This window comes from Magnolia sinica, chromosome 13 (genome assembly GCF_029962835.1).
Source record: "Magnolia sinica isolate HGM2019 chromosome 13, MsV1, whole genome shotgun sequence".
NCBI lineage: Eukaryota > Viridiplantae > Streptophyta > Magnoliopsida > Magnoliales > Magnoliaceae > Magnolia > Magnolia sinica.
The window spans coordinates 33,824,877-33,844,447 of NC_080585.1; the positions used below are offsets into that span (position 1 = coordinate 33,824,877).

At 43.0% G+C, this 19,571-nt stretch overlaps 1 protein-coding gene and 1 non-coding gene across 2 annotated transcripts; both read right to left on the bottom strand.

Annotated features, from left to right (window-relative positions):
• Positions 1 to 191: 191 nt before the first annotated feature.
• Positions 192 to 298, bottom strand: LOC131224442 (small nucleolar RNA R71). The gene has a single exon (XR_009160926.1). It is a non-coding gene; the product is annotated as a small nucleolar RNA R71 (small nucleolar RNA).
• A 16,452-nt stretch (positions 299 to 16,750) lies between these two features.
• On the bottom strand, positions 16,751 to 19,189 carry LOC131223527 (uncharacterized). Its single transcript, XM_058218965.1, has one exon. The coding sequence runs from the start codon at positions 19,058 to 19,060 to the stop codon at positions 17,261 to 17,263; it is 1,800 nt and encodes a 599-aa protein (XP_058074948.1). The 5' UTR covers positions 19,061 to 19,189; the 3' UTR covers positions 16,751 to 17,260.
• Between the last annotated feature and the right edge of the window lie 382 nt (positions 19,190 to 19,571).

A 19,571-nucleotide genomic window follows, 5' to 3' on the forward strand; every position in this document is an offset into this window, starting at 1 on the left:
TTGATGAGATCAGAGCCACTTTATATTTTTAAAATGTGTTTGAGGACACAGTCAGGCTGAGACTCTTTCCTTTTTCCTTAAAAGAGAAGGCTAAGACGTGGTTACATTCACTGCGTCTTAGATCCATTGGCACATGAAATGATATGCAAAGGGAATTTATAAAGAAATTATTTCCACATCATAAAATGATTACCCTTAGAAAAGCAATCATGAACTTCACCCAAAAGGAGGATGAAATATTTTACCAATGTTGGGAAAGGTTCAAGGATTTGGTCAGTTCATGCCCACAACACGGCTTTGAAACATGGCGCATTATAAATTTTTTCTTCAATGGACTGACATCTTCCATGCGCCAAATGGTCGAGACAATGTGTAATGGAGAATTCATTAATAAAAATGTTGATGAGGTATGGGATTACCTCGATAGTCTTGCTAAAAAAACACAATCATGGGACTATTACCCAAAGTTGAACACCACGTCTAGGCCGACTCAATTAAAGGAGAAAGGTGGATTGTATCTCTTGAAAGAAGAGGATGATTTCAAGTGTAAAGTGACTACGCTCATAAGGAAAGTTGAGGCCATGGAAGGAAAGAAGGATAAGGTTAATGAAAGTGTTTGCGGCATCTGTGATTGCAACATTCATACAACTGAAAATTGTCCTACGATACCTGTCTTTCGAAAGTGTTGAATGAACAATCCAATACCGTAAATAATTATCAAAGACCTTTCAATGGACCAACCTCTAATACGTATAATCCTGGTTGGAAAAATCATCTAAACTTTAGTTGGAGAAATGGACAAACTGCTATCCCTCAAAGTTTCTTCAATCAAAATCCAAATCAGGGAAAACCTCAAGAAGAACTGGTTTAAAATTCCATGCAAGAGCTGACCCATACAATGCGAGACTTTATGCAAAAGATGGATTCATGTATGACAGTTATAGAAAAGGGGATGCTTCCTGCACAACCGCTCCCCAATCCTCAACTGCAATACGAGATGAGTGATCCCAGCTCTTCAAATCAAATGGGGCACGCTAAATCCATCACCACTCTTAGGAGTGGGAAGATCATTGATAAAACTCTTCCGGTTAGGCCTGAAAAGCCTCAAGAACTAGAAGAGGACAACAATAATAGATCTAGTGAGGCCCCACAAAAATTAGAACCGGAGCTTCTAGAAAAGCCAGTTGCCTCATTTTCCCAACGGTTGGATGCACCAAAACCTCTCTCTAACTCTCAAGATATCCTAGAGGTGTTGAAATAAGTGAAAGTCAACATTCCTCTACTTGATGTCGTAAAACAGATACCTTCATATGCCAAATTCCTGAAAGACTTATGCACGACCAAACGACGGTAGAGTATTCAAAAGAAGATCTTCTTGACTGAGAAAGTGAGTGCCATCCTAAAGCAAGACGTGCCATAGAAATTCAAAGATCCCGGTAGCCCAACTATATCATGTGTAATTGGGGACCATCAAATTGATCATGCACTTCTTGACTTAGGAGCGAGCGTCAATCTGATTCCCTACTCAGTATACAAACAGTTAGGTTTGGGTGAATTAAAACCCACCCTAACCACACTACAACTTGTTGATCGCTCTGTTCGTGTACCAAGAGGGATAATTGAGGATGTGTTGGTCCAAGCTGATAGATTTTACTACCCTGTAAATTTTATCATCCTGGACACCGAACCCATTAATAACATGGCACTCAGATCCCCGTCATTCTTGGTCGCCCATTTCTTGCCACTTCAAATGCAATTATCAATTGCAGGAATAGTGTTATGACTATGTCTTTTGGGAATATGACATTGGAGTTAAACATGTTTTTCAATAACAGCAAAAAATTAGAGAATGATGACGATTTCCACGACATTAACATGATTGACTCTTTAGTGGAAGATACGACACCTCTGACCTTATCCTCTGACCCTCTAGAGACGTGCCTGGCCGACTCCCATGATTTTGATGATGACATGATTAGGGAGACGTATGCCTTACTTGATACTGCACCGGTACTTGAAGTTAACCGGTGGAGGCCACAATTTGAAGAGTTGCCCCAAACTGATGTTGTGCCTTTACTGTCTAATCTCAAGCCACCGAAGCTTGACCTAAAACCTTTTACCCTCTGATTTGAAATATATCTATTTAGGTCAAGATGAGACATACCTGGTGGTGATCTCTACCCACCTGGAGAAAGAACAGGAGAGTATGCTCATATCTACTCTCATTGAGCATAAGGGAGCCCTTGGATGGACGATAGCGAACCTCAAGGGAATCAACTCCTCAATTTGTACTCACCGCATTTATCTTGAGGATAATGCTAAGACCGCTCGGCAATCACAACTTAGACTAAATCTAAACATGAGGGAAGTGGTTAAGGCCGAGGTTCTTAAACTATTAGATGTGGGTATCATATACCCTATATCCGATAGTCAATGGGTGAGTCCAACTCAGGTGGTTCCTAAGAAGTCCAGGATCACCATCGTAGCCAATGCTAATAATGAACTCGTGCCAACCAGAGTTACTACTGGTTGGAGAATATGCATTGACTACAGGAAGCTGAATACCGTCACAAGGAAGGACCATTTTCCTTTGCCCTTCATTGATCAAATATTGGAAAGGCTAGCTGATCATTCCTATTACCGTTTCCTTGACGGGTATTCGGGCTACAATCAGATTGAAATCGCCTCTGAGGATCAGGAAAAGACTACATTTACATGTCCCTACGGCATCTTTGCCTATAGAAGGATGTCATTCGGATTATGTAATGCCCCTGCCACCTTCCAGCGATGTATGATGAGTATCTTTTCTGACATGGTGGGGAAATATCTGGAGGTCTTCATGGACGATATCTCTGTTTTCGGTTCATCTTTCAGCGAGTGCTTAGAGAGTCTTAAATGTGTGCAGAAAAGATGTGAAGAGAAGAACTTGGTACTTAATTGGGAGAAGTGCCATTTCATGGTTCATAAGGGAATTGTCCTTGGACATATTATCTTGTCCAAAGGAATCGAGGTGGATAAGGCAAAATCGATCTTATCTCTAACCTACCTCCACCCAAGAATATCAGAGATGTGCGATCCTTCTTAGGACACGCAGGGTTTTATAGACGATTCATAAAGGACTTTAGTCTCCTCTCTCGTCCCTTATGTAATCTTTTGCAAAAGGACACACCATACGAGTGAACTGAGCAATGCCAGGAAGCTTTCACCAAGGTTAAGGGCATGTTAACCATTGCACCTATCATGCAACCACTCGATTTGAACCTTCCTTTTGAGCTTATGTGCGACGCCTCTGATTATGCTCTTGGAGCGGTTCTAGGCCAGAGAAAAGATAAGAGACCCTACGTCATTCATTACGCCAGTGGAACTTTAAATTCTGCCCAAGTAAACTACTCGACTACGGAAAAGGAACTCCTAGCCGTAGTGTTCGCTTTGGATAAATTTATGTCCTACTTGATCGGATCCAAGATCATTATCTACACAGATCATGCGGCACTTAAGTATCTTCTTTCTAAGAATGATTCTAAGCCCCGCCTGATACGATGGATCCTTCTACTCCAAGAATTTGATTTGAAAATTAAAGATAAAAAGGGAGTAGAGAACGTAGTGGCCGATCATCTGTCTCGCCTTAATACCTCTGATTCCCCTAAGGCGACCCATATCAATGATATGTTCCCTGATGAATAACTGTTCAGAGTCTCCCATTTGCCTTAGTTCGCTGATATTGCCAATTATCTTGCCACAGGTTCTATACCGACGCATTGGACTGCACAAGATAAGAAGAAATTCTTTACCAAGGGACGCAACTTTTTCTCGGACGATCCATATTTGTTTAAATATTGCCCAGACCAGATCTTAAGGAGATGTGTGCCAGACGATGAGCATCAGAGTGTCATCTCCTTCTGTCACTTACAGGCCTGTGGTGGTCACTTTTATGATAAAAAGACCACGACCAAGATTCTACAGTGTGGATTTTATTGGCCCACTATGTTCAGGGATACTCATGAGTTTTACAAGGCTTGTGAGCGTTGTCAAAAATTGGGAGCATTGTCCCGTCGAAATATGATGCCCTTGAATCCCATTCTTATCATCGAGGCATTTGATTGTTGGGGCATTGATTTCATGGGACCATTCCCCCAATCTTTTGAAAATTTGTATATTTTGCTCACCGTCGATTATGACACCAAATGGGTCGAAGCAATTCCGTGCCGAAATAATAACCATCGCACGGTCATTAAATTCTTAAAAGAGAACATCCTTTCACAGTTCGGTACGCCTCGAGCCATCATTAGTGATGGGGGCTCACACTTTTGTAATAGACCATTCGAGAGCTTAATGAAGAAATACAGTATCTCTCATAAGGTGAGCACCTCATACCATCCACAGACAAGTGGACAAGCTGAGATTTTCAATAGGGAGATCAAACATATCCTAGAGAAAACGGTTAACCCTGATCGTAAGGATTGGTCAATCCGATTGACCGATGCCTTATGGGCATACCGTACTGCTTTTAAAACCCCTATTGGAACATCTCCCTTTAGACTTGTATATGGAAAAGCTTGTCACTTGCCTGTGGAGTTGGAACATAAAGCGTACTGGGCGATTAAAAATCTGAATTTCAATCTGGACAACGCTGGCTCGCTACGTAAACTTCAATTAAATGAACTTGAAGAAATCCGGAACGATGCATACGAGAACTAGAGAATTTACAAAGACAGAATGAAGGCGTTTCATGACCAACGTATTCTACGAAAATCATTCACACCTGGTCAGAAAGTCCTTTTGTATAATTCTTGATTACATCTGTTTTCAGGTAAGCTTCGATCTCGTTGGATTGACCCTTATATTGTGGTCACTGCGTATCCTCATGGGGCCGTTGAGATAAGAGATCCTGACAATGGCAAGGAGTTTAAAGTAAATGGACATCGCTTAAAGCCATTTGTCGAGAAATTTGATTCAGAGGACATGTCCATACCTCTGACTGATCCTGTTTACGAGGATTGATCTCCTAGTCTGATGGAGGTATAGGTAGGTTTCCTGTTTTCATAGGACTAGGGTAGTTTCCTTTATGCTGTTTTAGGATAGATGGTAAACTTAGCGCTCCTGGGAGCCAACCCAGCTTTTCATTTCGGTTCATTTTCTCAGTTAGTTAGTTCAATGTTTGTGGGTAACATTGCTGCAAACCCTCACGGGACTACAACTCGTCCACTAGGGGCAACCTAGGGGTTTAAAGGCTTGTTGCATACGCTAAATGCAATCGAGAGCACCTGCGAAAGTGGTGTAGGTAGGATTTTATTTTTGTTATTTTTATTTTAATTCTGTTGGTTTCTTTCTTGTGTTGACCTGCTCTTACGTAGATATTTTTGGAAAGCTTCTTGATTCTTTCGTCTAGGTACTATCTTTCCATCACTCTTATATTTTTGTTGTCTCATGTGCATTGTACGCTTATTTCTTTTACATTGAGGACAATGTAGATTTTAGGTTGGGGGTGGGAGATTAGGTTTCCTAATCAGTGTTTTCTTGGTCTTGAGCAGACAGTTAAGTTTGAATTGTTAATCCATGATTAGAGGTTTTAAACATTGATTGAGTCATGATTTCACTAGACACATCTTGCGTTCACATAAAGGTTTCAGTTTGATATGGAAGGGTTAATTTGGTAATCACTAAGCATGTAAGGAACCAGCCTGAAAAATTTGCCCGTCATGCAAAAAAAAAAAAAAAAAAACAGATACCTTTGTAAAGGGTTGTGCAAATAATCTTCACCTTAGGTTTGCTCCCTATAGGTGTGGATTTAATTCCCCAAGGATAATATGTGAAAATGGCTGGGTACACAGTCTTCATTATATGTTTGCTCCCTATAGATGAGGATTTGATTCCCCTTCTTTGCGTTACTTTTAATGAAAAAAAAAAATCAAAAGCTGGAGGAATAAAAAGATGATCTGTGAGGCAATTTTTGGTTATAATGAATTCTCTTGTTAGTTACCAATGATATCCTGAAATAGAGAAGTGAATTTTAATGATGATAAGTCGAGATTAGACTATACACCCATGGAACTTAATGTTTAAAATTGTTCTGATTGATGGATTAATACTTTGAACTCGACTATGAAGTTATCGTGGGCTCGAGTCTAGGAGATGGTAATGCCCAACGTTCATGAATCTTAGATTTTTCGTATCTGAATCGTTTTTCAGAATATCACTCGGTTTCACAAGAATTGTCTTGTAATTCTTAAACTTATTTTTTCGCATATCTTGCTTGGGACTACCAAGATGCTGGTTGGGGGTTGTGTTGAGGGTCAAATATTGCATATTAGAACCCATTTATTAGCTGAATTTATGAGCATGATACTGTTTAACGCTTTATTTTTAATCATGTTGTGATGCAAGGTGAATCTACGAGCGTGGACTGGAAATGACACTAAAAATATGGATTTAACTCGCTCGCATCACCAAAGCAGTGGATGGGACTTCCTGGGACCAAGATCAAGGATTTACACACTAGAGATCAGAGAAATTACAGCCACTCACTCCGAACAGGCCCAAAAAACGTCCAGAATACAAGATCATAGGGTTCTCACCATCTGATCGGCTCAAAACTTCATACATGGCCTGAAGAACATAAAGTAACCGTACATGTCGAATTTTGGCCGTTGGATCCTTGTAAGAGTATCCCAATGGACAGATCAGCCACTAAAATCATGATTTGGGACCCACCAGATCTTAGGATATGTCTCAAATTTAGTCTTAACCTCTTAAATGAGGTTCTAAAGAGGATGGACGGAGCAGATTTGTCACAAACATTTCCGTGGGACCTACATGTACACTGCATGTGCATGTACTTAAGTGCACCGGACGTACACCAATTCACCTTAAGTCGGTCAGCGTGCGCTGACCGATTCATCTTCTCAAATCACGAATAACCAACCAGCGGATGCTCCAGCGTCCCCCGGTTCCTCTCAGTGGGGCCCACTCCTCTTCCAAATTACCAATCGGGACCGTCCATTGTGTGCATAGGTGGGGTATTTACCTCACCAAGGTGGCCTCTTGAGACCATGTAAGATGTTGCAGAATCCTAACCATTAAATGCATGATGAATGGCGGAGTAGAAGATACGGTGGGCCGCACTAAAATCAAGAAAAAGTATACATTTCTTATTGATTTTTCGCTATGAGTCGAATGAATGGAGTAGATTTACTTTTTGACATTGTTTATGGGCCCCACCGACTCTCATTCAAAAACGGAAACTTCCGTTTCTTCTAGCGTGAAATAGGGGCGCCGTTTGATCTGCGGTGGGCCACCATCATGGCTCACGGGGGCGATTCGAGCCATCCATATTTTCTAGGAACTCGAGAAGGTCAAAACCACGTGGATCTTGTACACCCAGGCACACACACGTACCTGCTATAGTGGTCAGAAGAAGTTCATTTTGCAATGTCCAAAGCAATTACAGCCTGATTACTTCAGTCGGCCGCATCAAAGGATAGCTAAAACCAACCATCCCGCATCGAATTCTCGCCACGAGTGTAATGGACGGAGTAGATCTCTCTGTTGAAGCTGATCATGGGCTCACCGAATGTCTCAGCGCAAGAAAGTGCGCAGGTGAGTGCGAACCTATACACGGACGCCGCCCGGCCCGCTGTGGGCGATTATGCGAGCAAGATCACAGTCGAATCTATGATCTAGACCGTCCAATTGAGAAGAAGACAATTTTAACCATGCCTATGACATCAGATCTCAGGGAATGGAAGAAATACGTCATGGATTCAATTCAAATGCAGAGGTAGGATGTGTTTTTGCTGCGTAAAACAGAGTTACATAACTCCGGGTTTCAGTGTTGCGTAAAGAGGAGTGCGTAACTCCCTCTCCAAGGCGCTGGACAGCTATAAGAGGAGAGAAGAAACAGAAGAACAGGGGAGAAAAATGAGGATTCAAGGAGGCAATTGGAGCTGAAACGTGCAGCAGTGGTGGACGTGCAGCAGTGGTAGTTCTTTTATTTTTTTTATTATTTTTATTTAGGAATTAGCCCAATTATGTTAGGCTAAACCTCTTAGCTAGGGCTAAGAGGTGAAGCTTGTACAGTGATGGGAGATTGTATGCGTATGCCCTTTGTTTAGATTGAAGGGATTTTTTATTTAATTTTATTATGGGAATATTTGTAGTTTTTAATGGCCTATTATGACTGAAATTACAATGGATTTGCAATGGCTTTGAGTATTTCTTTTTTCTTATTTTGATTATGGCGTCAGGAAGCCCTGTTGTTCGCCATCGTCTCCTGGGCATGGTTGGATGGCGGTACCCCTTCTAACCTTCATAATCATCTGATTGGTTGGTAATTAGTTTAATTCTGTTGTTGACTTTATCTCCTAGGCATGGTTTGGTGATGGAATCCATTCAAATTCATATAACTTTTCATCTCTTTAAAATTATATCAGAGGAAGTTCAGTTTAAGTTCCATGATTTTTGAAGCAGGCATAAAGATCTCCCTAATCTCTACAAGTGGATCCTCTGAATCCCTAGTTTCCTACCTTTGATTTCTACATATTTTACTATTTCATCATTATTCATCAAATCCACCTGATTTAGATTTCATCTTTTCCTAGTTCTAGTTATTTTCAGGTTACGTACAGGTTTCAGTCCCTTGGGATTCGACCTCGGTCTTACCGAGTTTATTACTACATCACAACCCTATACTTGGGGAGTGAACGTGAGTCGATAACATGTGTAACTTAGAAGTAATGGAACCACTAAGTTAGCTACTCACTTCCACTTAGGACGGTGTTTTAAAACATCAACCAGTCATATCATTAATGCAAGCACTAGTGAGACCTCAGACGGGTTGGCTAAGATCGTCTTGTGCCATCGTCATTATGTTTTGGAGGATTTGGCGTAAACTGAAAACTCTACACTTTAACAATCTTGGGTATGTATATTGTGGCTTGTATAATCTCCATTTGGGCGGACATCATTTATACTTTGATTGTTTGCCCTATATTGTTGATTTTTGTTATTTCTACCTTGCTTTAGTTTCGCTAAATTGAATTGCGCAACTCTGATTATTCGTGTGTTGAATAAATGCGAATCTAAACTGAGTTACACATACATTTTTATTTAGTTAACATCCGGTAACTCGGGATCAGAGTCTATGTACTCGGGTGTCGATTTTCAGGGTGTTACAGGATCATACTGACTCGAAGATTTGGAGGGTCGGTTCCTGCCACATTCAAGGAACGCCGAGCATCTCAAAATCTACTTCGCTTAAGGACCCAACTTTCCTTAAAAATGAAATCTATTATATACGGTCTGCGTTGGAACTAGTGCAATGAAATCTCCATGTCTACTTTCTGCCTCTATATCTACAAATGGTTGTCTACTGAATGTCTACTAAAGGGCTACCCATAATGTATGGGAAGAACAATCTTTAATAATTAGCCAACCATCCAAGAAGAGGTTGGGCCATGCGCTATTATCATCTACGTATCCGAATTACGAGTAACTACTAAGGGCTCCCCCTGATATAAGGAGGAGAGGAGCCCTAACTAATTGATCGGTCCCTAACTAAAGGGTCGGATCTCTGACGACTACAACTACTAAAGTATCGAAAGGTCGACCTCCCTACTTAGAAAAACTTATTCACAAACGAGATGCTGAAAACTCGACTATATTCATAAAGCTCCGAAGAGCGTAGTACATTAAATATATAAATATAAATACACACACACACACACACACATACAGGGGACTAGCTACTTGGATTAGGGGGCTGCTCGGCAGGCGCTTCCTCGGGAGATGCTTTAGATCTAGAGTCGGCCTCCTCAAAGCTTGAGAGATCAAGCTCTGGATGTGCCTCCTTCACATCCTTAAGGCAATTTTCGTAGCCGGAGCTATATAAAGCGTCCCTGTCCTCCAAGCACAACTTAGAGGACTTTAACTCCTCAACAGCGGCTACCTGAGCCGTGGAGATAGTTGTCTGAGCTTCCTTGAGTTTCACCTCCAAGGTGTGCTGCAGCCCTGCATTATCGGCCTTCCACCTTGTTGCCCTCTCTGAAGCCTCAACCAGCAACTTCTTAATGGCCTCCAGCTCGGCCGCCGACTCCATCGCTCGGGTCTCCATTGCAAAGCGAAGTTGCTCGTCCTTGAGACGGGATCACTCGACTTCAACCCCCTTTCGCAGCAGCCCCACTTCTGCCTCCTTCACTTCCTCTTACAAACGTAGGAGTTCACGATGAATGTTCAGCAAGTAAGGGCCGAACTACAGAAAAGAAAATATGTCAGAACGAAACAGAAGAAGAGCAACAATAGCTTGAAAATATCTTACCCCAAAGAAGGTCTTCGCCAACTGGCCAATAGTCCCTTTAGGCGGTGCGTTCAACCAATGAGTGAATTCGGCATAAGAAACATGACGCTCCACCCAAGGTAGAAGCCCCTCCAAAGTTCTTCTCACCGACTTTAGGGCACCCCGACACTTGCCACCAGCCAACGAGCCCCCCATTTGGGGTGTAGGAAGCTACACAGAGGTCCCTGCAGCCTCTTGGACCTCCATGGGACGAGCTTCCTCAATCAAGGTCGTCCTAGCGACCTCTTCAGGAACAACGGAGACGGGCACTGAGTTTAGTGCCTCATCTGCGACCTCCATGACCATGGGGGATGAAGGACCGACCTTCCCTTTGCTCTTAGAGGTCGTCTTCTTCTTCTTCTTCGAAGTTACACCCCCCGAAAGGTGGCGCCCCCTTGCACTTCATGGCAAGCTGAGCTTCAGGCATGTCTGCACCAACGGAAACAAAAAATCAACAAAAAATTCACGAATTCTCTAAGTCCCAACGTCAATAGAGACTTATACCCGTTAGTTTCGGAGTCAAGAGTTAACTTAAGCAGGAGTTCGAGCTGAAGCAGTATCCTCCAAGATCACAATTCCTTCTCTAACGACCTTGCTCCAGCAATCCGAGTACGAGCTTCAGGCTCAAGTGTGGAAAGAAACTTAGGGATGACTGCAAGAGGAGGTGTAAATGACTAAGAGTACTGAAGATGACTAAGCAAATAGAAAGGGAGAAGAACTAAGTCCGGACGATACCACCCTTGATTGGAGAAGGAAGTTAGGACCCAAGAGCGAAGCCCGACTATTCCTTGCACTTCCCAATCTCCTGAAGCCCAAAATCACTTGTTCTTTCATTTCTTATTGGAGGTCGAGACATTCGTGACCAAGGCCTTCTCAATTTTTCTCCAGGAAGAAAAGCATTACCAGCCATCATGTAGAGGGTTGGTTTTCACTTGGTATAAATGGAGGAATTCATCCACAGTTAGCTCAGGTTGGTCAAGCTCAGACTAGAGGACGAAACATCCGACCAACGCTCTCCACGCATTGGGGATCAGTTATCTTGGAGCCATCCCCAGATGTGTAAACACCCGCCTTACTATTCTTTAGAGAGGGAGCCTAGGGCCGCACTGAAGGGCGACTTGGAAAATGGCCACTTCTCCCTTAAAGGGGTTATTGCGAAGCTCGCCCGGTGAGGGAGGTCGGAGTACCACTAAATCAGGTATGTGATACCCCAACCTAATACTCACTACGTCTTCTTCTCTCAAAATAGACTCCACTAGTCCTTTCTCCTCCTCCTCCTCCTCACTCAAGGACCCGACGAGCCCTTCCTCTACAGGGGGGTCCTCCTCTGTTCTGACTGGTTGATTCATTGGGGATCTCTCAAGTACCCACGATGCCCGGAACTCGACGTCGCTCACCATCATCAGGGGAGATGGCAGATTCGACATGGGGCAGAGATTGTCCATCCTGCCATCAACGCCTAGGGTCTCCTCCCTAGAACTCGAAGTTTCTGGCATGGCAGTCAACCCAGGACTGCCGGAAATCTGTAGTATAAAAAAGAAGATAAAACGAAGGGAGTGGAAATTAGGGATGGACCTCATCGGAGATGGAATGTCGCTGGGAGTTTGACGCACTATAGTCACCGGAAATTGCCTACCGCCAAGAATGGAGCAACTTGGAAGAAAGGAGAAGCAAACAAGCCCGTAAAAAGGTTAAGGTTCCCCTTTTATAGGAAGGCCACGTGCTCGAGCATTTAATGCCCTTCATTAATACGAGGCCGTACGACGCCTCCTCAGCTCCCCCATCTTGATACGTGGCACATCCCCACTCACCGCATGTCTCCACTACCGAAGACAGACCACGTGTCACCTTCTCATTAGTCAAGCACCGAAAAGGCAACTTGACAGGGCACGCTGCCTCGTACGACGACATGCCATCTCGACAGTGTCATATCATGATTACTGATGTGCCTCGATCCTCGCGCCTACCGCTTTATTCAACATTAATGATGGGATGACCCAACCTGACTACGTCTGACCTACTTCCTAAGCATGTTTTACTAATTTGAAAGTAGGGACCTTACCGTTATGGGGAAAAACATACTGACTTAGATAGACCGATCAGGTCAGGATTTAGCATGGCCCGATGCACAACAGAAGATAGCACAACAGAAGATAATGAATCCGACTGTCGGGTTAAGGAGAAAGGTCGGCACAACATGGGTCGGCACAACATAGGTCGGCACGACCAAGGTCAGCCTGGAGGTAGGCATGACCCAGAATAGACTCTCCGAAGAACAACTTGAAGAGGCTATCAGGACTCATGAAGAAGTTAAAGGCTGTAAAAATTAGACATCATAAAGACCTTCTGTAAAGATGTTCTTCCTAATTGAAAGGACAGGTCGGCGGCCGGGGAGGAGCTCATCCGACCTTATCCGCGTCCGTAATCCGACCTTATCTAAAGGAGCGGCCTGAAGTCTTCTCCAAAGATTGTGGAAGCTAATCCGTAATAGGCTCGGGATCCTGAGATCTCCACCAAGGATCTCAGAAGACTCCTCATACATTATGAATCCTAATCCATCTACAACACGCACCTATTAAACTAGGAGGATCCCTTTACGTCGTTATTCCTCCTCAATTATGAATAGAGGGATCTTCGATGGTGAAACGTACATGCACACATACTCTCTCTACTCTTAAACCATCTCAACCCATCTCTACTAGACTCAAATTCCTGACTTTGGCATCAGAGGGTCCCCCGCTCTAGCTAGGGTCTCCTTTGCCTTCTTCTTGTGCAGGTACTTGAAGATCAAGAAATGGTGGACTAGATTTTTGCATCAACAGATGGTATCATCCGATTCGTGAGATTTTGCATGGTAATCTACAAAATGTACTATGGGCTTAATAGACCGTTCAGATCAAATAATTGGACTATCCAAATGAACCGATGGAACTAGGAGCATTGTAACTTATAGTGCTCCAAGAGCACCAAGCACTTCTAATGTGTAGGCCCTGATGTAGAGCGGGTCGCGGACACTTTCACGGCCAATATGGATCAAAAAAGGCCCCGTCGGCAACAAAAGTAATCCGGACCGTCAGAACTTAAAACAGATGTATCTCACAAGCTGGAATGAGCTATCGCATATACCATATATAATTTTGGGGTAGGATGAGCTAGTTTAGCCACCCAACCCCACTATGCCGGGTTGCGAACGTCGAATTTGTGAAATACCATCAGATCGGCAGTCAATTCCTTGTTTGAATTTTGTTTACTATCTAGAGTAAATTTTAGTTTGAGTATAACTCTTCATCCGTTGGACTTTAGGAATTGCGCCCAACATGAAAAGTTCTTAGAACAGTTAGTAGAATAGAATGGTTGAGCCAAATAGGATAGATACTATTTTCAGCCAAAAACCATGTACACTAATAGGCATCACGACCATCTATAAATAGTAAGTTTACTATTTATAGTAAGTCATGATTTCTAGGAGTTTTAATTGTAGTTTAATTTTGAAACTTCTCACCAGGATTCATAGCCTTATTTAAAGAAAATTATAATCACATTTTTCATTATTAATAAAATTATTTTAAATATTTTAAAATTATTTCTATTTTCTTTTCCTTTTGGATTTGAAGTTTCTCTTTGAGGAGTCCAGAGAAGTTCCATAAATCTAGAACAGTTACCCCCGTGCAAGACGGTGCTCGACCTCACGTCCTTCCCTGTCAGGACCTCTACCTAAATAAGGCCCATCCTTATTCACACAGACCATCGCCGCACCCCAATAATCAAGGGGTGGGAGGAGACTCTATTGCTCATGTGATGAGTTATCTCTACAAAAGGAGCAGATAAGAGTAGCATTCCATATGAACCGTTAAAATGGTGGGACTTAAATAATTTCTCCATTTTTCTTGATAAATGGCTTGTGCGAACAGAAATGCAGGGAAATAATTTTCATTACAAAATTGATTTAATTTTTTAAAAAATGGATTTATTGAATATGCTTGTGCGAACAGAAATGTGGGGAAATAATTTCGGTGCGGTGACATCACCGTGATACCCAACTATTACATTTTTCTTTAGAATGTGGTGAAGTGGAGAATTGTGGGGCTCGCGTGATATTTGTTTTATATCCAATTCATCAAATAGATGTAATTTGTCATGGTGATTGGAAAATAAAAAAGTTGGTCCATCTAAACATAAGATGATCCATACCAATAAAAATAATATACACCACTTAAAAACATCAAATGTAAGTGTGGCCCATTCGATGATTCAATCAAAAAGATATTTGGTTTATTTGATTATCATGATTAGGTACATACATTTGATAAGTTGGATGTTATACTAATGTCATGTGGGTTCCAATTTTTTAAATTGCTTTTTAAAGAAAAAAAAAATGTGAGGTTACTTTGTACTTCCCTCATCATAAAGCACTATTCAGGTATTTTAAATCGGGCAGGAATTCCTTGAGAAATTTGGAACTCATAAAGAATTTTCTTGTAAAAATCAAAAAGGATATACATATATATATATATATATATATATATATATATATATATATATATATATATATATATATATATATAATATTACTGACTGACATGAGGCTCATACATGGAAATATGCCCAATTCTAAAATATTTAAAGCAAACCGCAGTTTTGCACTATTAGACATTAAGGCAGGTAAAGTTGTATGCTGTTTCTATATCTATTGTATATAATTTGAGAACAATACTTTTTAAAAGGCAAAAATGTCCTTTACTTCAAACCAACTATGCTGTTTTTACCTTGATTATAAACGTGTTTGCATGCTGGGAGATGGTCACCATGATCATGAGGCCCACCATGTTCTTTGCAAATAATCAGAGCTGTCCACCGTTTTCCTCTATATGATTAAGGGCTTGGATAAAAAAATGAATCATATTGAAAGCTCAGTAGGCCACACCAAAAGTAAAAGTGGATATTGAATGTGGTACCCTGCCCACCTTGATATATGTATGATAAAAGTGCATGTCTGATGAAAATGGATCCTGTAGATGCTATGCACGGCCCACCTTAATATATGTTATATATTCACCCTTCCATCCATTTTCCAGCTCATTTTAGGGCATGGTATAAAAAATGAGGCAAATTCAGACCTCAGGTGGACCAAAAAGTGGGGATTGAAGGAACTCCTGCTATTAAAAACTTCTTAGGGGCCACCAAAGTTTTGGACCAAACTGTTATTTTGTGTTTCCCTTCATCCATGTGGGTGACCTTCTCAACAGGATGGATGGCAAATAAACATTACAATGGGCCTTAGAAGTTTTTAATGATTGCCGTTCAATCACCACTTTCCCCTGGTGTGGTCTACAGATTGGATAGCGTTGATATAAAACAAATACATGGAGGTGGGCCCCATAGTTAGGGCCTCACCCACCATGTTATTACCGGGAGCGGATTCGTGGATCCACTTAGGTGGGACCGTGGGCCCACGGAGATGTATTTGACTACATCCATGCCGCCCATATGTATTTAAAGCTCATTTTAAGGTATGATCCGAAAAATGAATTAGATCCAAATCACAAATGGAACATGGTACAGGAAACAGTGGTGATTCATTATTAAAAACTTCCTGCAGGCCACAAATGACCTGGATGAAGATGACATTTGTGTGGTCTCTCCATCTACGCGTTTTTAACCTTATCGACAGGTTGGATGGAAAATAAATATTCCGGTGGAATCCATAAAGTTTTTAGCGGCTAGTATCTGACTGTTTCTATGGTGTGGTCCACCTAAAATTTGAGTCAGTTTCATTTTTGAGATCATGCTCTAAAATGAACTTTCAAAATTATTGGACGGTGTAGATTTAAGGCATATACATCCCTGTGAGCCCCATAGTCACCCCCTTCCCCTAACTTGCACTAACTGAAGGATGGTAAACCCTGGAAGTCGGGCGGGGCCGGGCTAACTAACTAGCTTTTGGACTTCCTATCCAAGCCCGGCCCGTTTATCCACAGGCTTGAAATTAAGGTCCAGCCCAGCCCTCAGGCCTCATACTCAGCCTAAGCTCGGCCCGGAAGCCCCATTACCACAAGCCAACCCAGCCCATTGACATCCCTATCTCCTGTCCGTCCAGATCGTTTTGTCTACATGGCTACCCTGGATCACCAACATATGCTACCTCAAACTGGGCCCACATACAAAGATTTTCAGATGATCAGAACCATTACCAAGATGCAATATCACAGTGAGAAACTTATGCTGAATGCTATAATACTGACCGTTCATATATACGTGCATAGCTGAATGAAGACTACCAGAACAAAATTTATGACGGCACACATCCAAATCAATTATTCAACAATCAGGATCGTTTATTTCAGCGTGACCCAGAAGGTGGACGATTGGGATTATCCAACCACCGTAGCAAGTGATGTGGGCCCACGCTGGTGGTCAAACCGGAGTCGGACTGAGTAGTGTAGCACACAGCATGGACGTCTGTGCTGTGTGGGTCTAACTATGATGTATGTATTTTATCCAATCCGTCCATCCATTTTTCCGGATCATTTTAAGGCATGAGCCCAAAACTGAGGAAAATCAAAATATCAGTTGGACCACACCACAGGAAACCGTGGTGATTGAACGCCCACCATTAAAATCTTCCTAGACAAATTTTATTTGGCATTCAATCTATTGATTAGCTCACACATGGCTGGATGAAGGGGAAACACAAATATCAGCTTGATCCAGACCTTTTGTGGCCGACGATAATTTTCTAATGGTGGGCATTCAATCAACACTCTTTCCTGGTATCTGAGATTTGGATCTACCTCATTTTCGGCTTATGCCCTAAAATGAGCTTTTAAATGGATGGACTGTGTGGATAAAACACATACATCATGATGGGGCCCACAGCTTCTCCAGCTGTGTGCTGCACTACTCAGTCTGAGTCCACGCAAAATGCTCTCTCTACTGCTTGTTGCCATCCATCGCAGCTCTGGAAGACGCTTTCTCCTCATCCATCTCTCCACCATCATTCCCATTTCGCCCGACAGGCATCTCACCCGTTCCAATCTGACCCACCTCTCGGAATCTTGAGTAGATATCACTCTTATAGAATTTCCTTGTTCTGATCACAAGCACAACTGAAACCAACGTTCCAATGAACGTCACAGCCGTGATGATGATAAACGATAATTTGTAACACTTATGACCGATACAGCTCAAGTTGCCCGTAACGGCACCACCCACAACCGCCAGCTGCTTCAACGCCTCCCGATCGTAAAGTCGTCCCGCCACCTTCACGTTGAGTATATAAGATCCAACCGGACTAGCAACAGCACCAAAATTGTACAATGTAGCATAGTACTTGAGTCCAAAAACTTCCGAAATGATAGCATAGACCAACGACCACTGCGCTCCGAAGCAGAATCCAATGATCACTGATGCTATATAGAGGGACCCAGGAGTGGGGAATGCAATCAGGAGGTGGCCCACACAAGAGAGGAGGAGGACCCACGTAAGCATCAACGGTCGAGGGAACCTGTGCTTAGAGAGGAGGATTTCGGAGAAGAAGCCGGCTGCCACCCTCCCGCTGAAATTCCATATGCTTATTAGCGATACAAAGGTGCTGATCGTGTGACGAGGGTAGCCTAAGGACTCGCCGATTTGACCCATGTTGTCTATCGCTGTTAGAGTGCCGCCAATGCCACATACAATCGTGATGAAGATGATTAGCATGTCGATGCTCACGAGCGCCTGCAGGATGGTGTAGTCCTCGCCTCTCTTTGGTGACTTAAAGATATCTGCAATGCGGGAGATTGATGTTCGCTTAGTTGGCGGTTGCTGTTGCGGAGAGGAAGGAATTGGTGGGAGGGGTGGTGCATTAATTGCTGATACAGATGGTTTTTCCTGCATGGAGATGGATATCGTAGATTGGTTTTTGAGCTTCTGTATTGAAAGCTCTTCTCTCACGACGATAGCGAGAGGGAGGAAGAGCAAGAACAGAAGGACAGCAGCACTGCTACCATACTCAATAGCGGAGAAGCTGGTCTGCTTCTCGACGATGATTATGAGCATGAGATATCCAGCTAGAGCTAGTGCAATGTAGAGAAAAGAGTTGAATATCTTGAGCTCATTCAGCTGACGGATGGGTTTGATTATCCGAATTGTGCCGAGAAAGATGATCGAGAGTGCGGATGGGAGCCACCCAATGAGTAGGATCAGTGATTTGGAATGGTGGCCGTAGAATCCAAGATAGAGTTGGGTGAAAATGGCCCCGCTGAGCCCGACATAGCCCTTGAGAAGGCCCAACATGATGCCACGGCTCTCTGGGAAGTTCTTGACGCAGGGGACGAGTGCGCCAGTGTTGGCGAAGGTCTGGGAATTGGCGCCAATGCAGATGTAGAGGCACATCTGCCAGACCTTGGGTCGGGCGATTCTGCCCGTGACGGCGAGCCAGACCATTAGGTAGCCGGAGAAGTTCATTGCAGAGCCGATGGCGAGGACGACCCATGGCGCAGTCACCTCGTTGATTAGGCCGGAGAGGATGCCGATGTTGGCGCCGAGGTCTTTGAAGAATCCGATGGTGTTGAGCGTCTGCTGGTCGTAGGACATTGATGATTTTATGTCGCTGGAGTAGATGCCGTAGATGTAGGTGGCTCCCGCCCCCGACATGATCAGGAACGACGCGAAGACCATGAACCAACGGCCACGAAGAACCTGCAGGGTGGGACCCAACATGCTCGCCGCATGGATACTGCTGATCATGGCTGAGAAATGAAGGGAGGGAGCAATGGGTGGGATGGTGATGGACGGTCAGGAGCTAATGGCCACACTGGCCACTCGTGCCAACAACCGCCGCCTTCGTCTTTGCAGTGACAGAATAGCGTTTGGTCCATTCCAATGAGGAGGACTAATATAACAATGGAAATAGCTACCGGCGGCTTCAGCAGCCAGATTCGCTAATGAAGCGACGTCACCAAGTTATGTGGGCCCCATTGATGTATGTATTGTATGCACACCGTCGTCCATTTCGAGAAGAGTCCGGATGGGGTGTACAGGAATTTTCTGGCCATCATTAAAAATCGAACAGGTCATTAAGGAAATGATTCAGTGCTTTCACGTGTATAAGCTACAGTATTCTTATTGTACAAGGGTAGTATGTTTGAATTTTCGTTTCGACGGGAAATACCCTATGAAAAGCTCATTATTTCTTTTTTTAACTCTCTTTGAAATTATTATCATTTTGGTCCCAAAAGTTGGTCCGAAAAAATCTGAC

What these genes read in the sequence shown, in the direction of transcription:
- LOC131223527 (XM_058218965.1), bottom strand. Translation starts at nt 19,060, where the DNA reads ATGATCAGCAGTATCCATGCGGCGAGCATGTTGGGTCCCACCCTGCAG.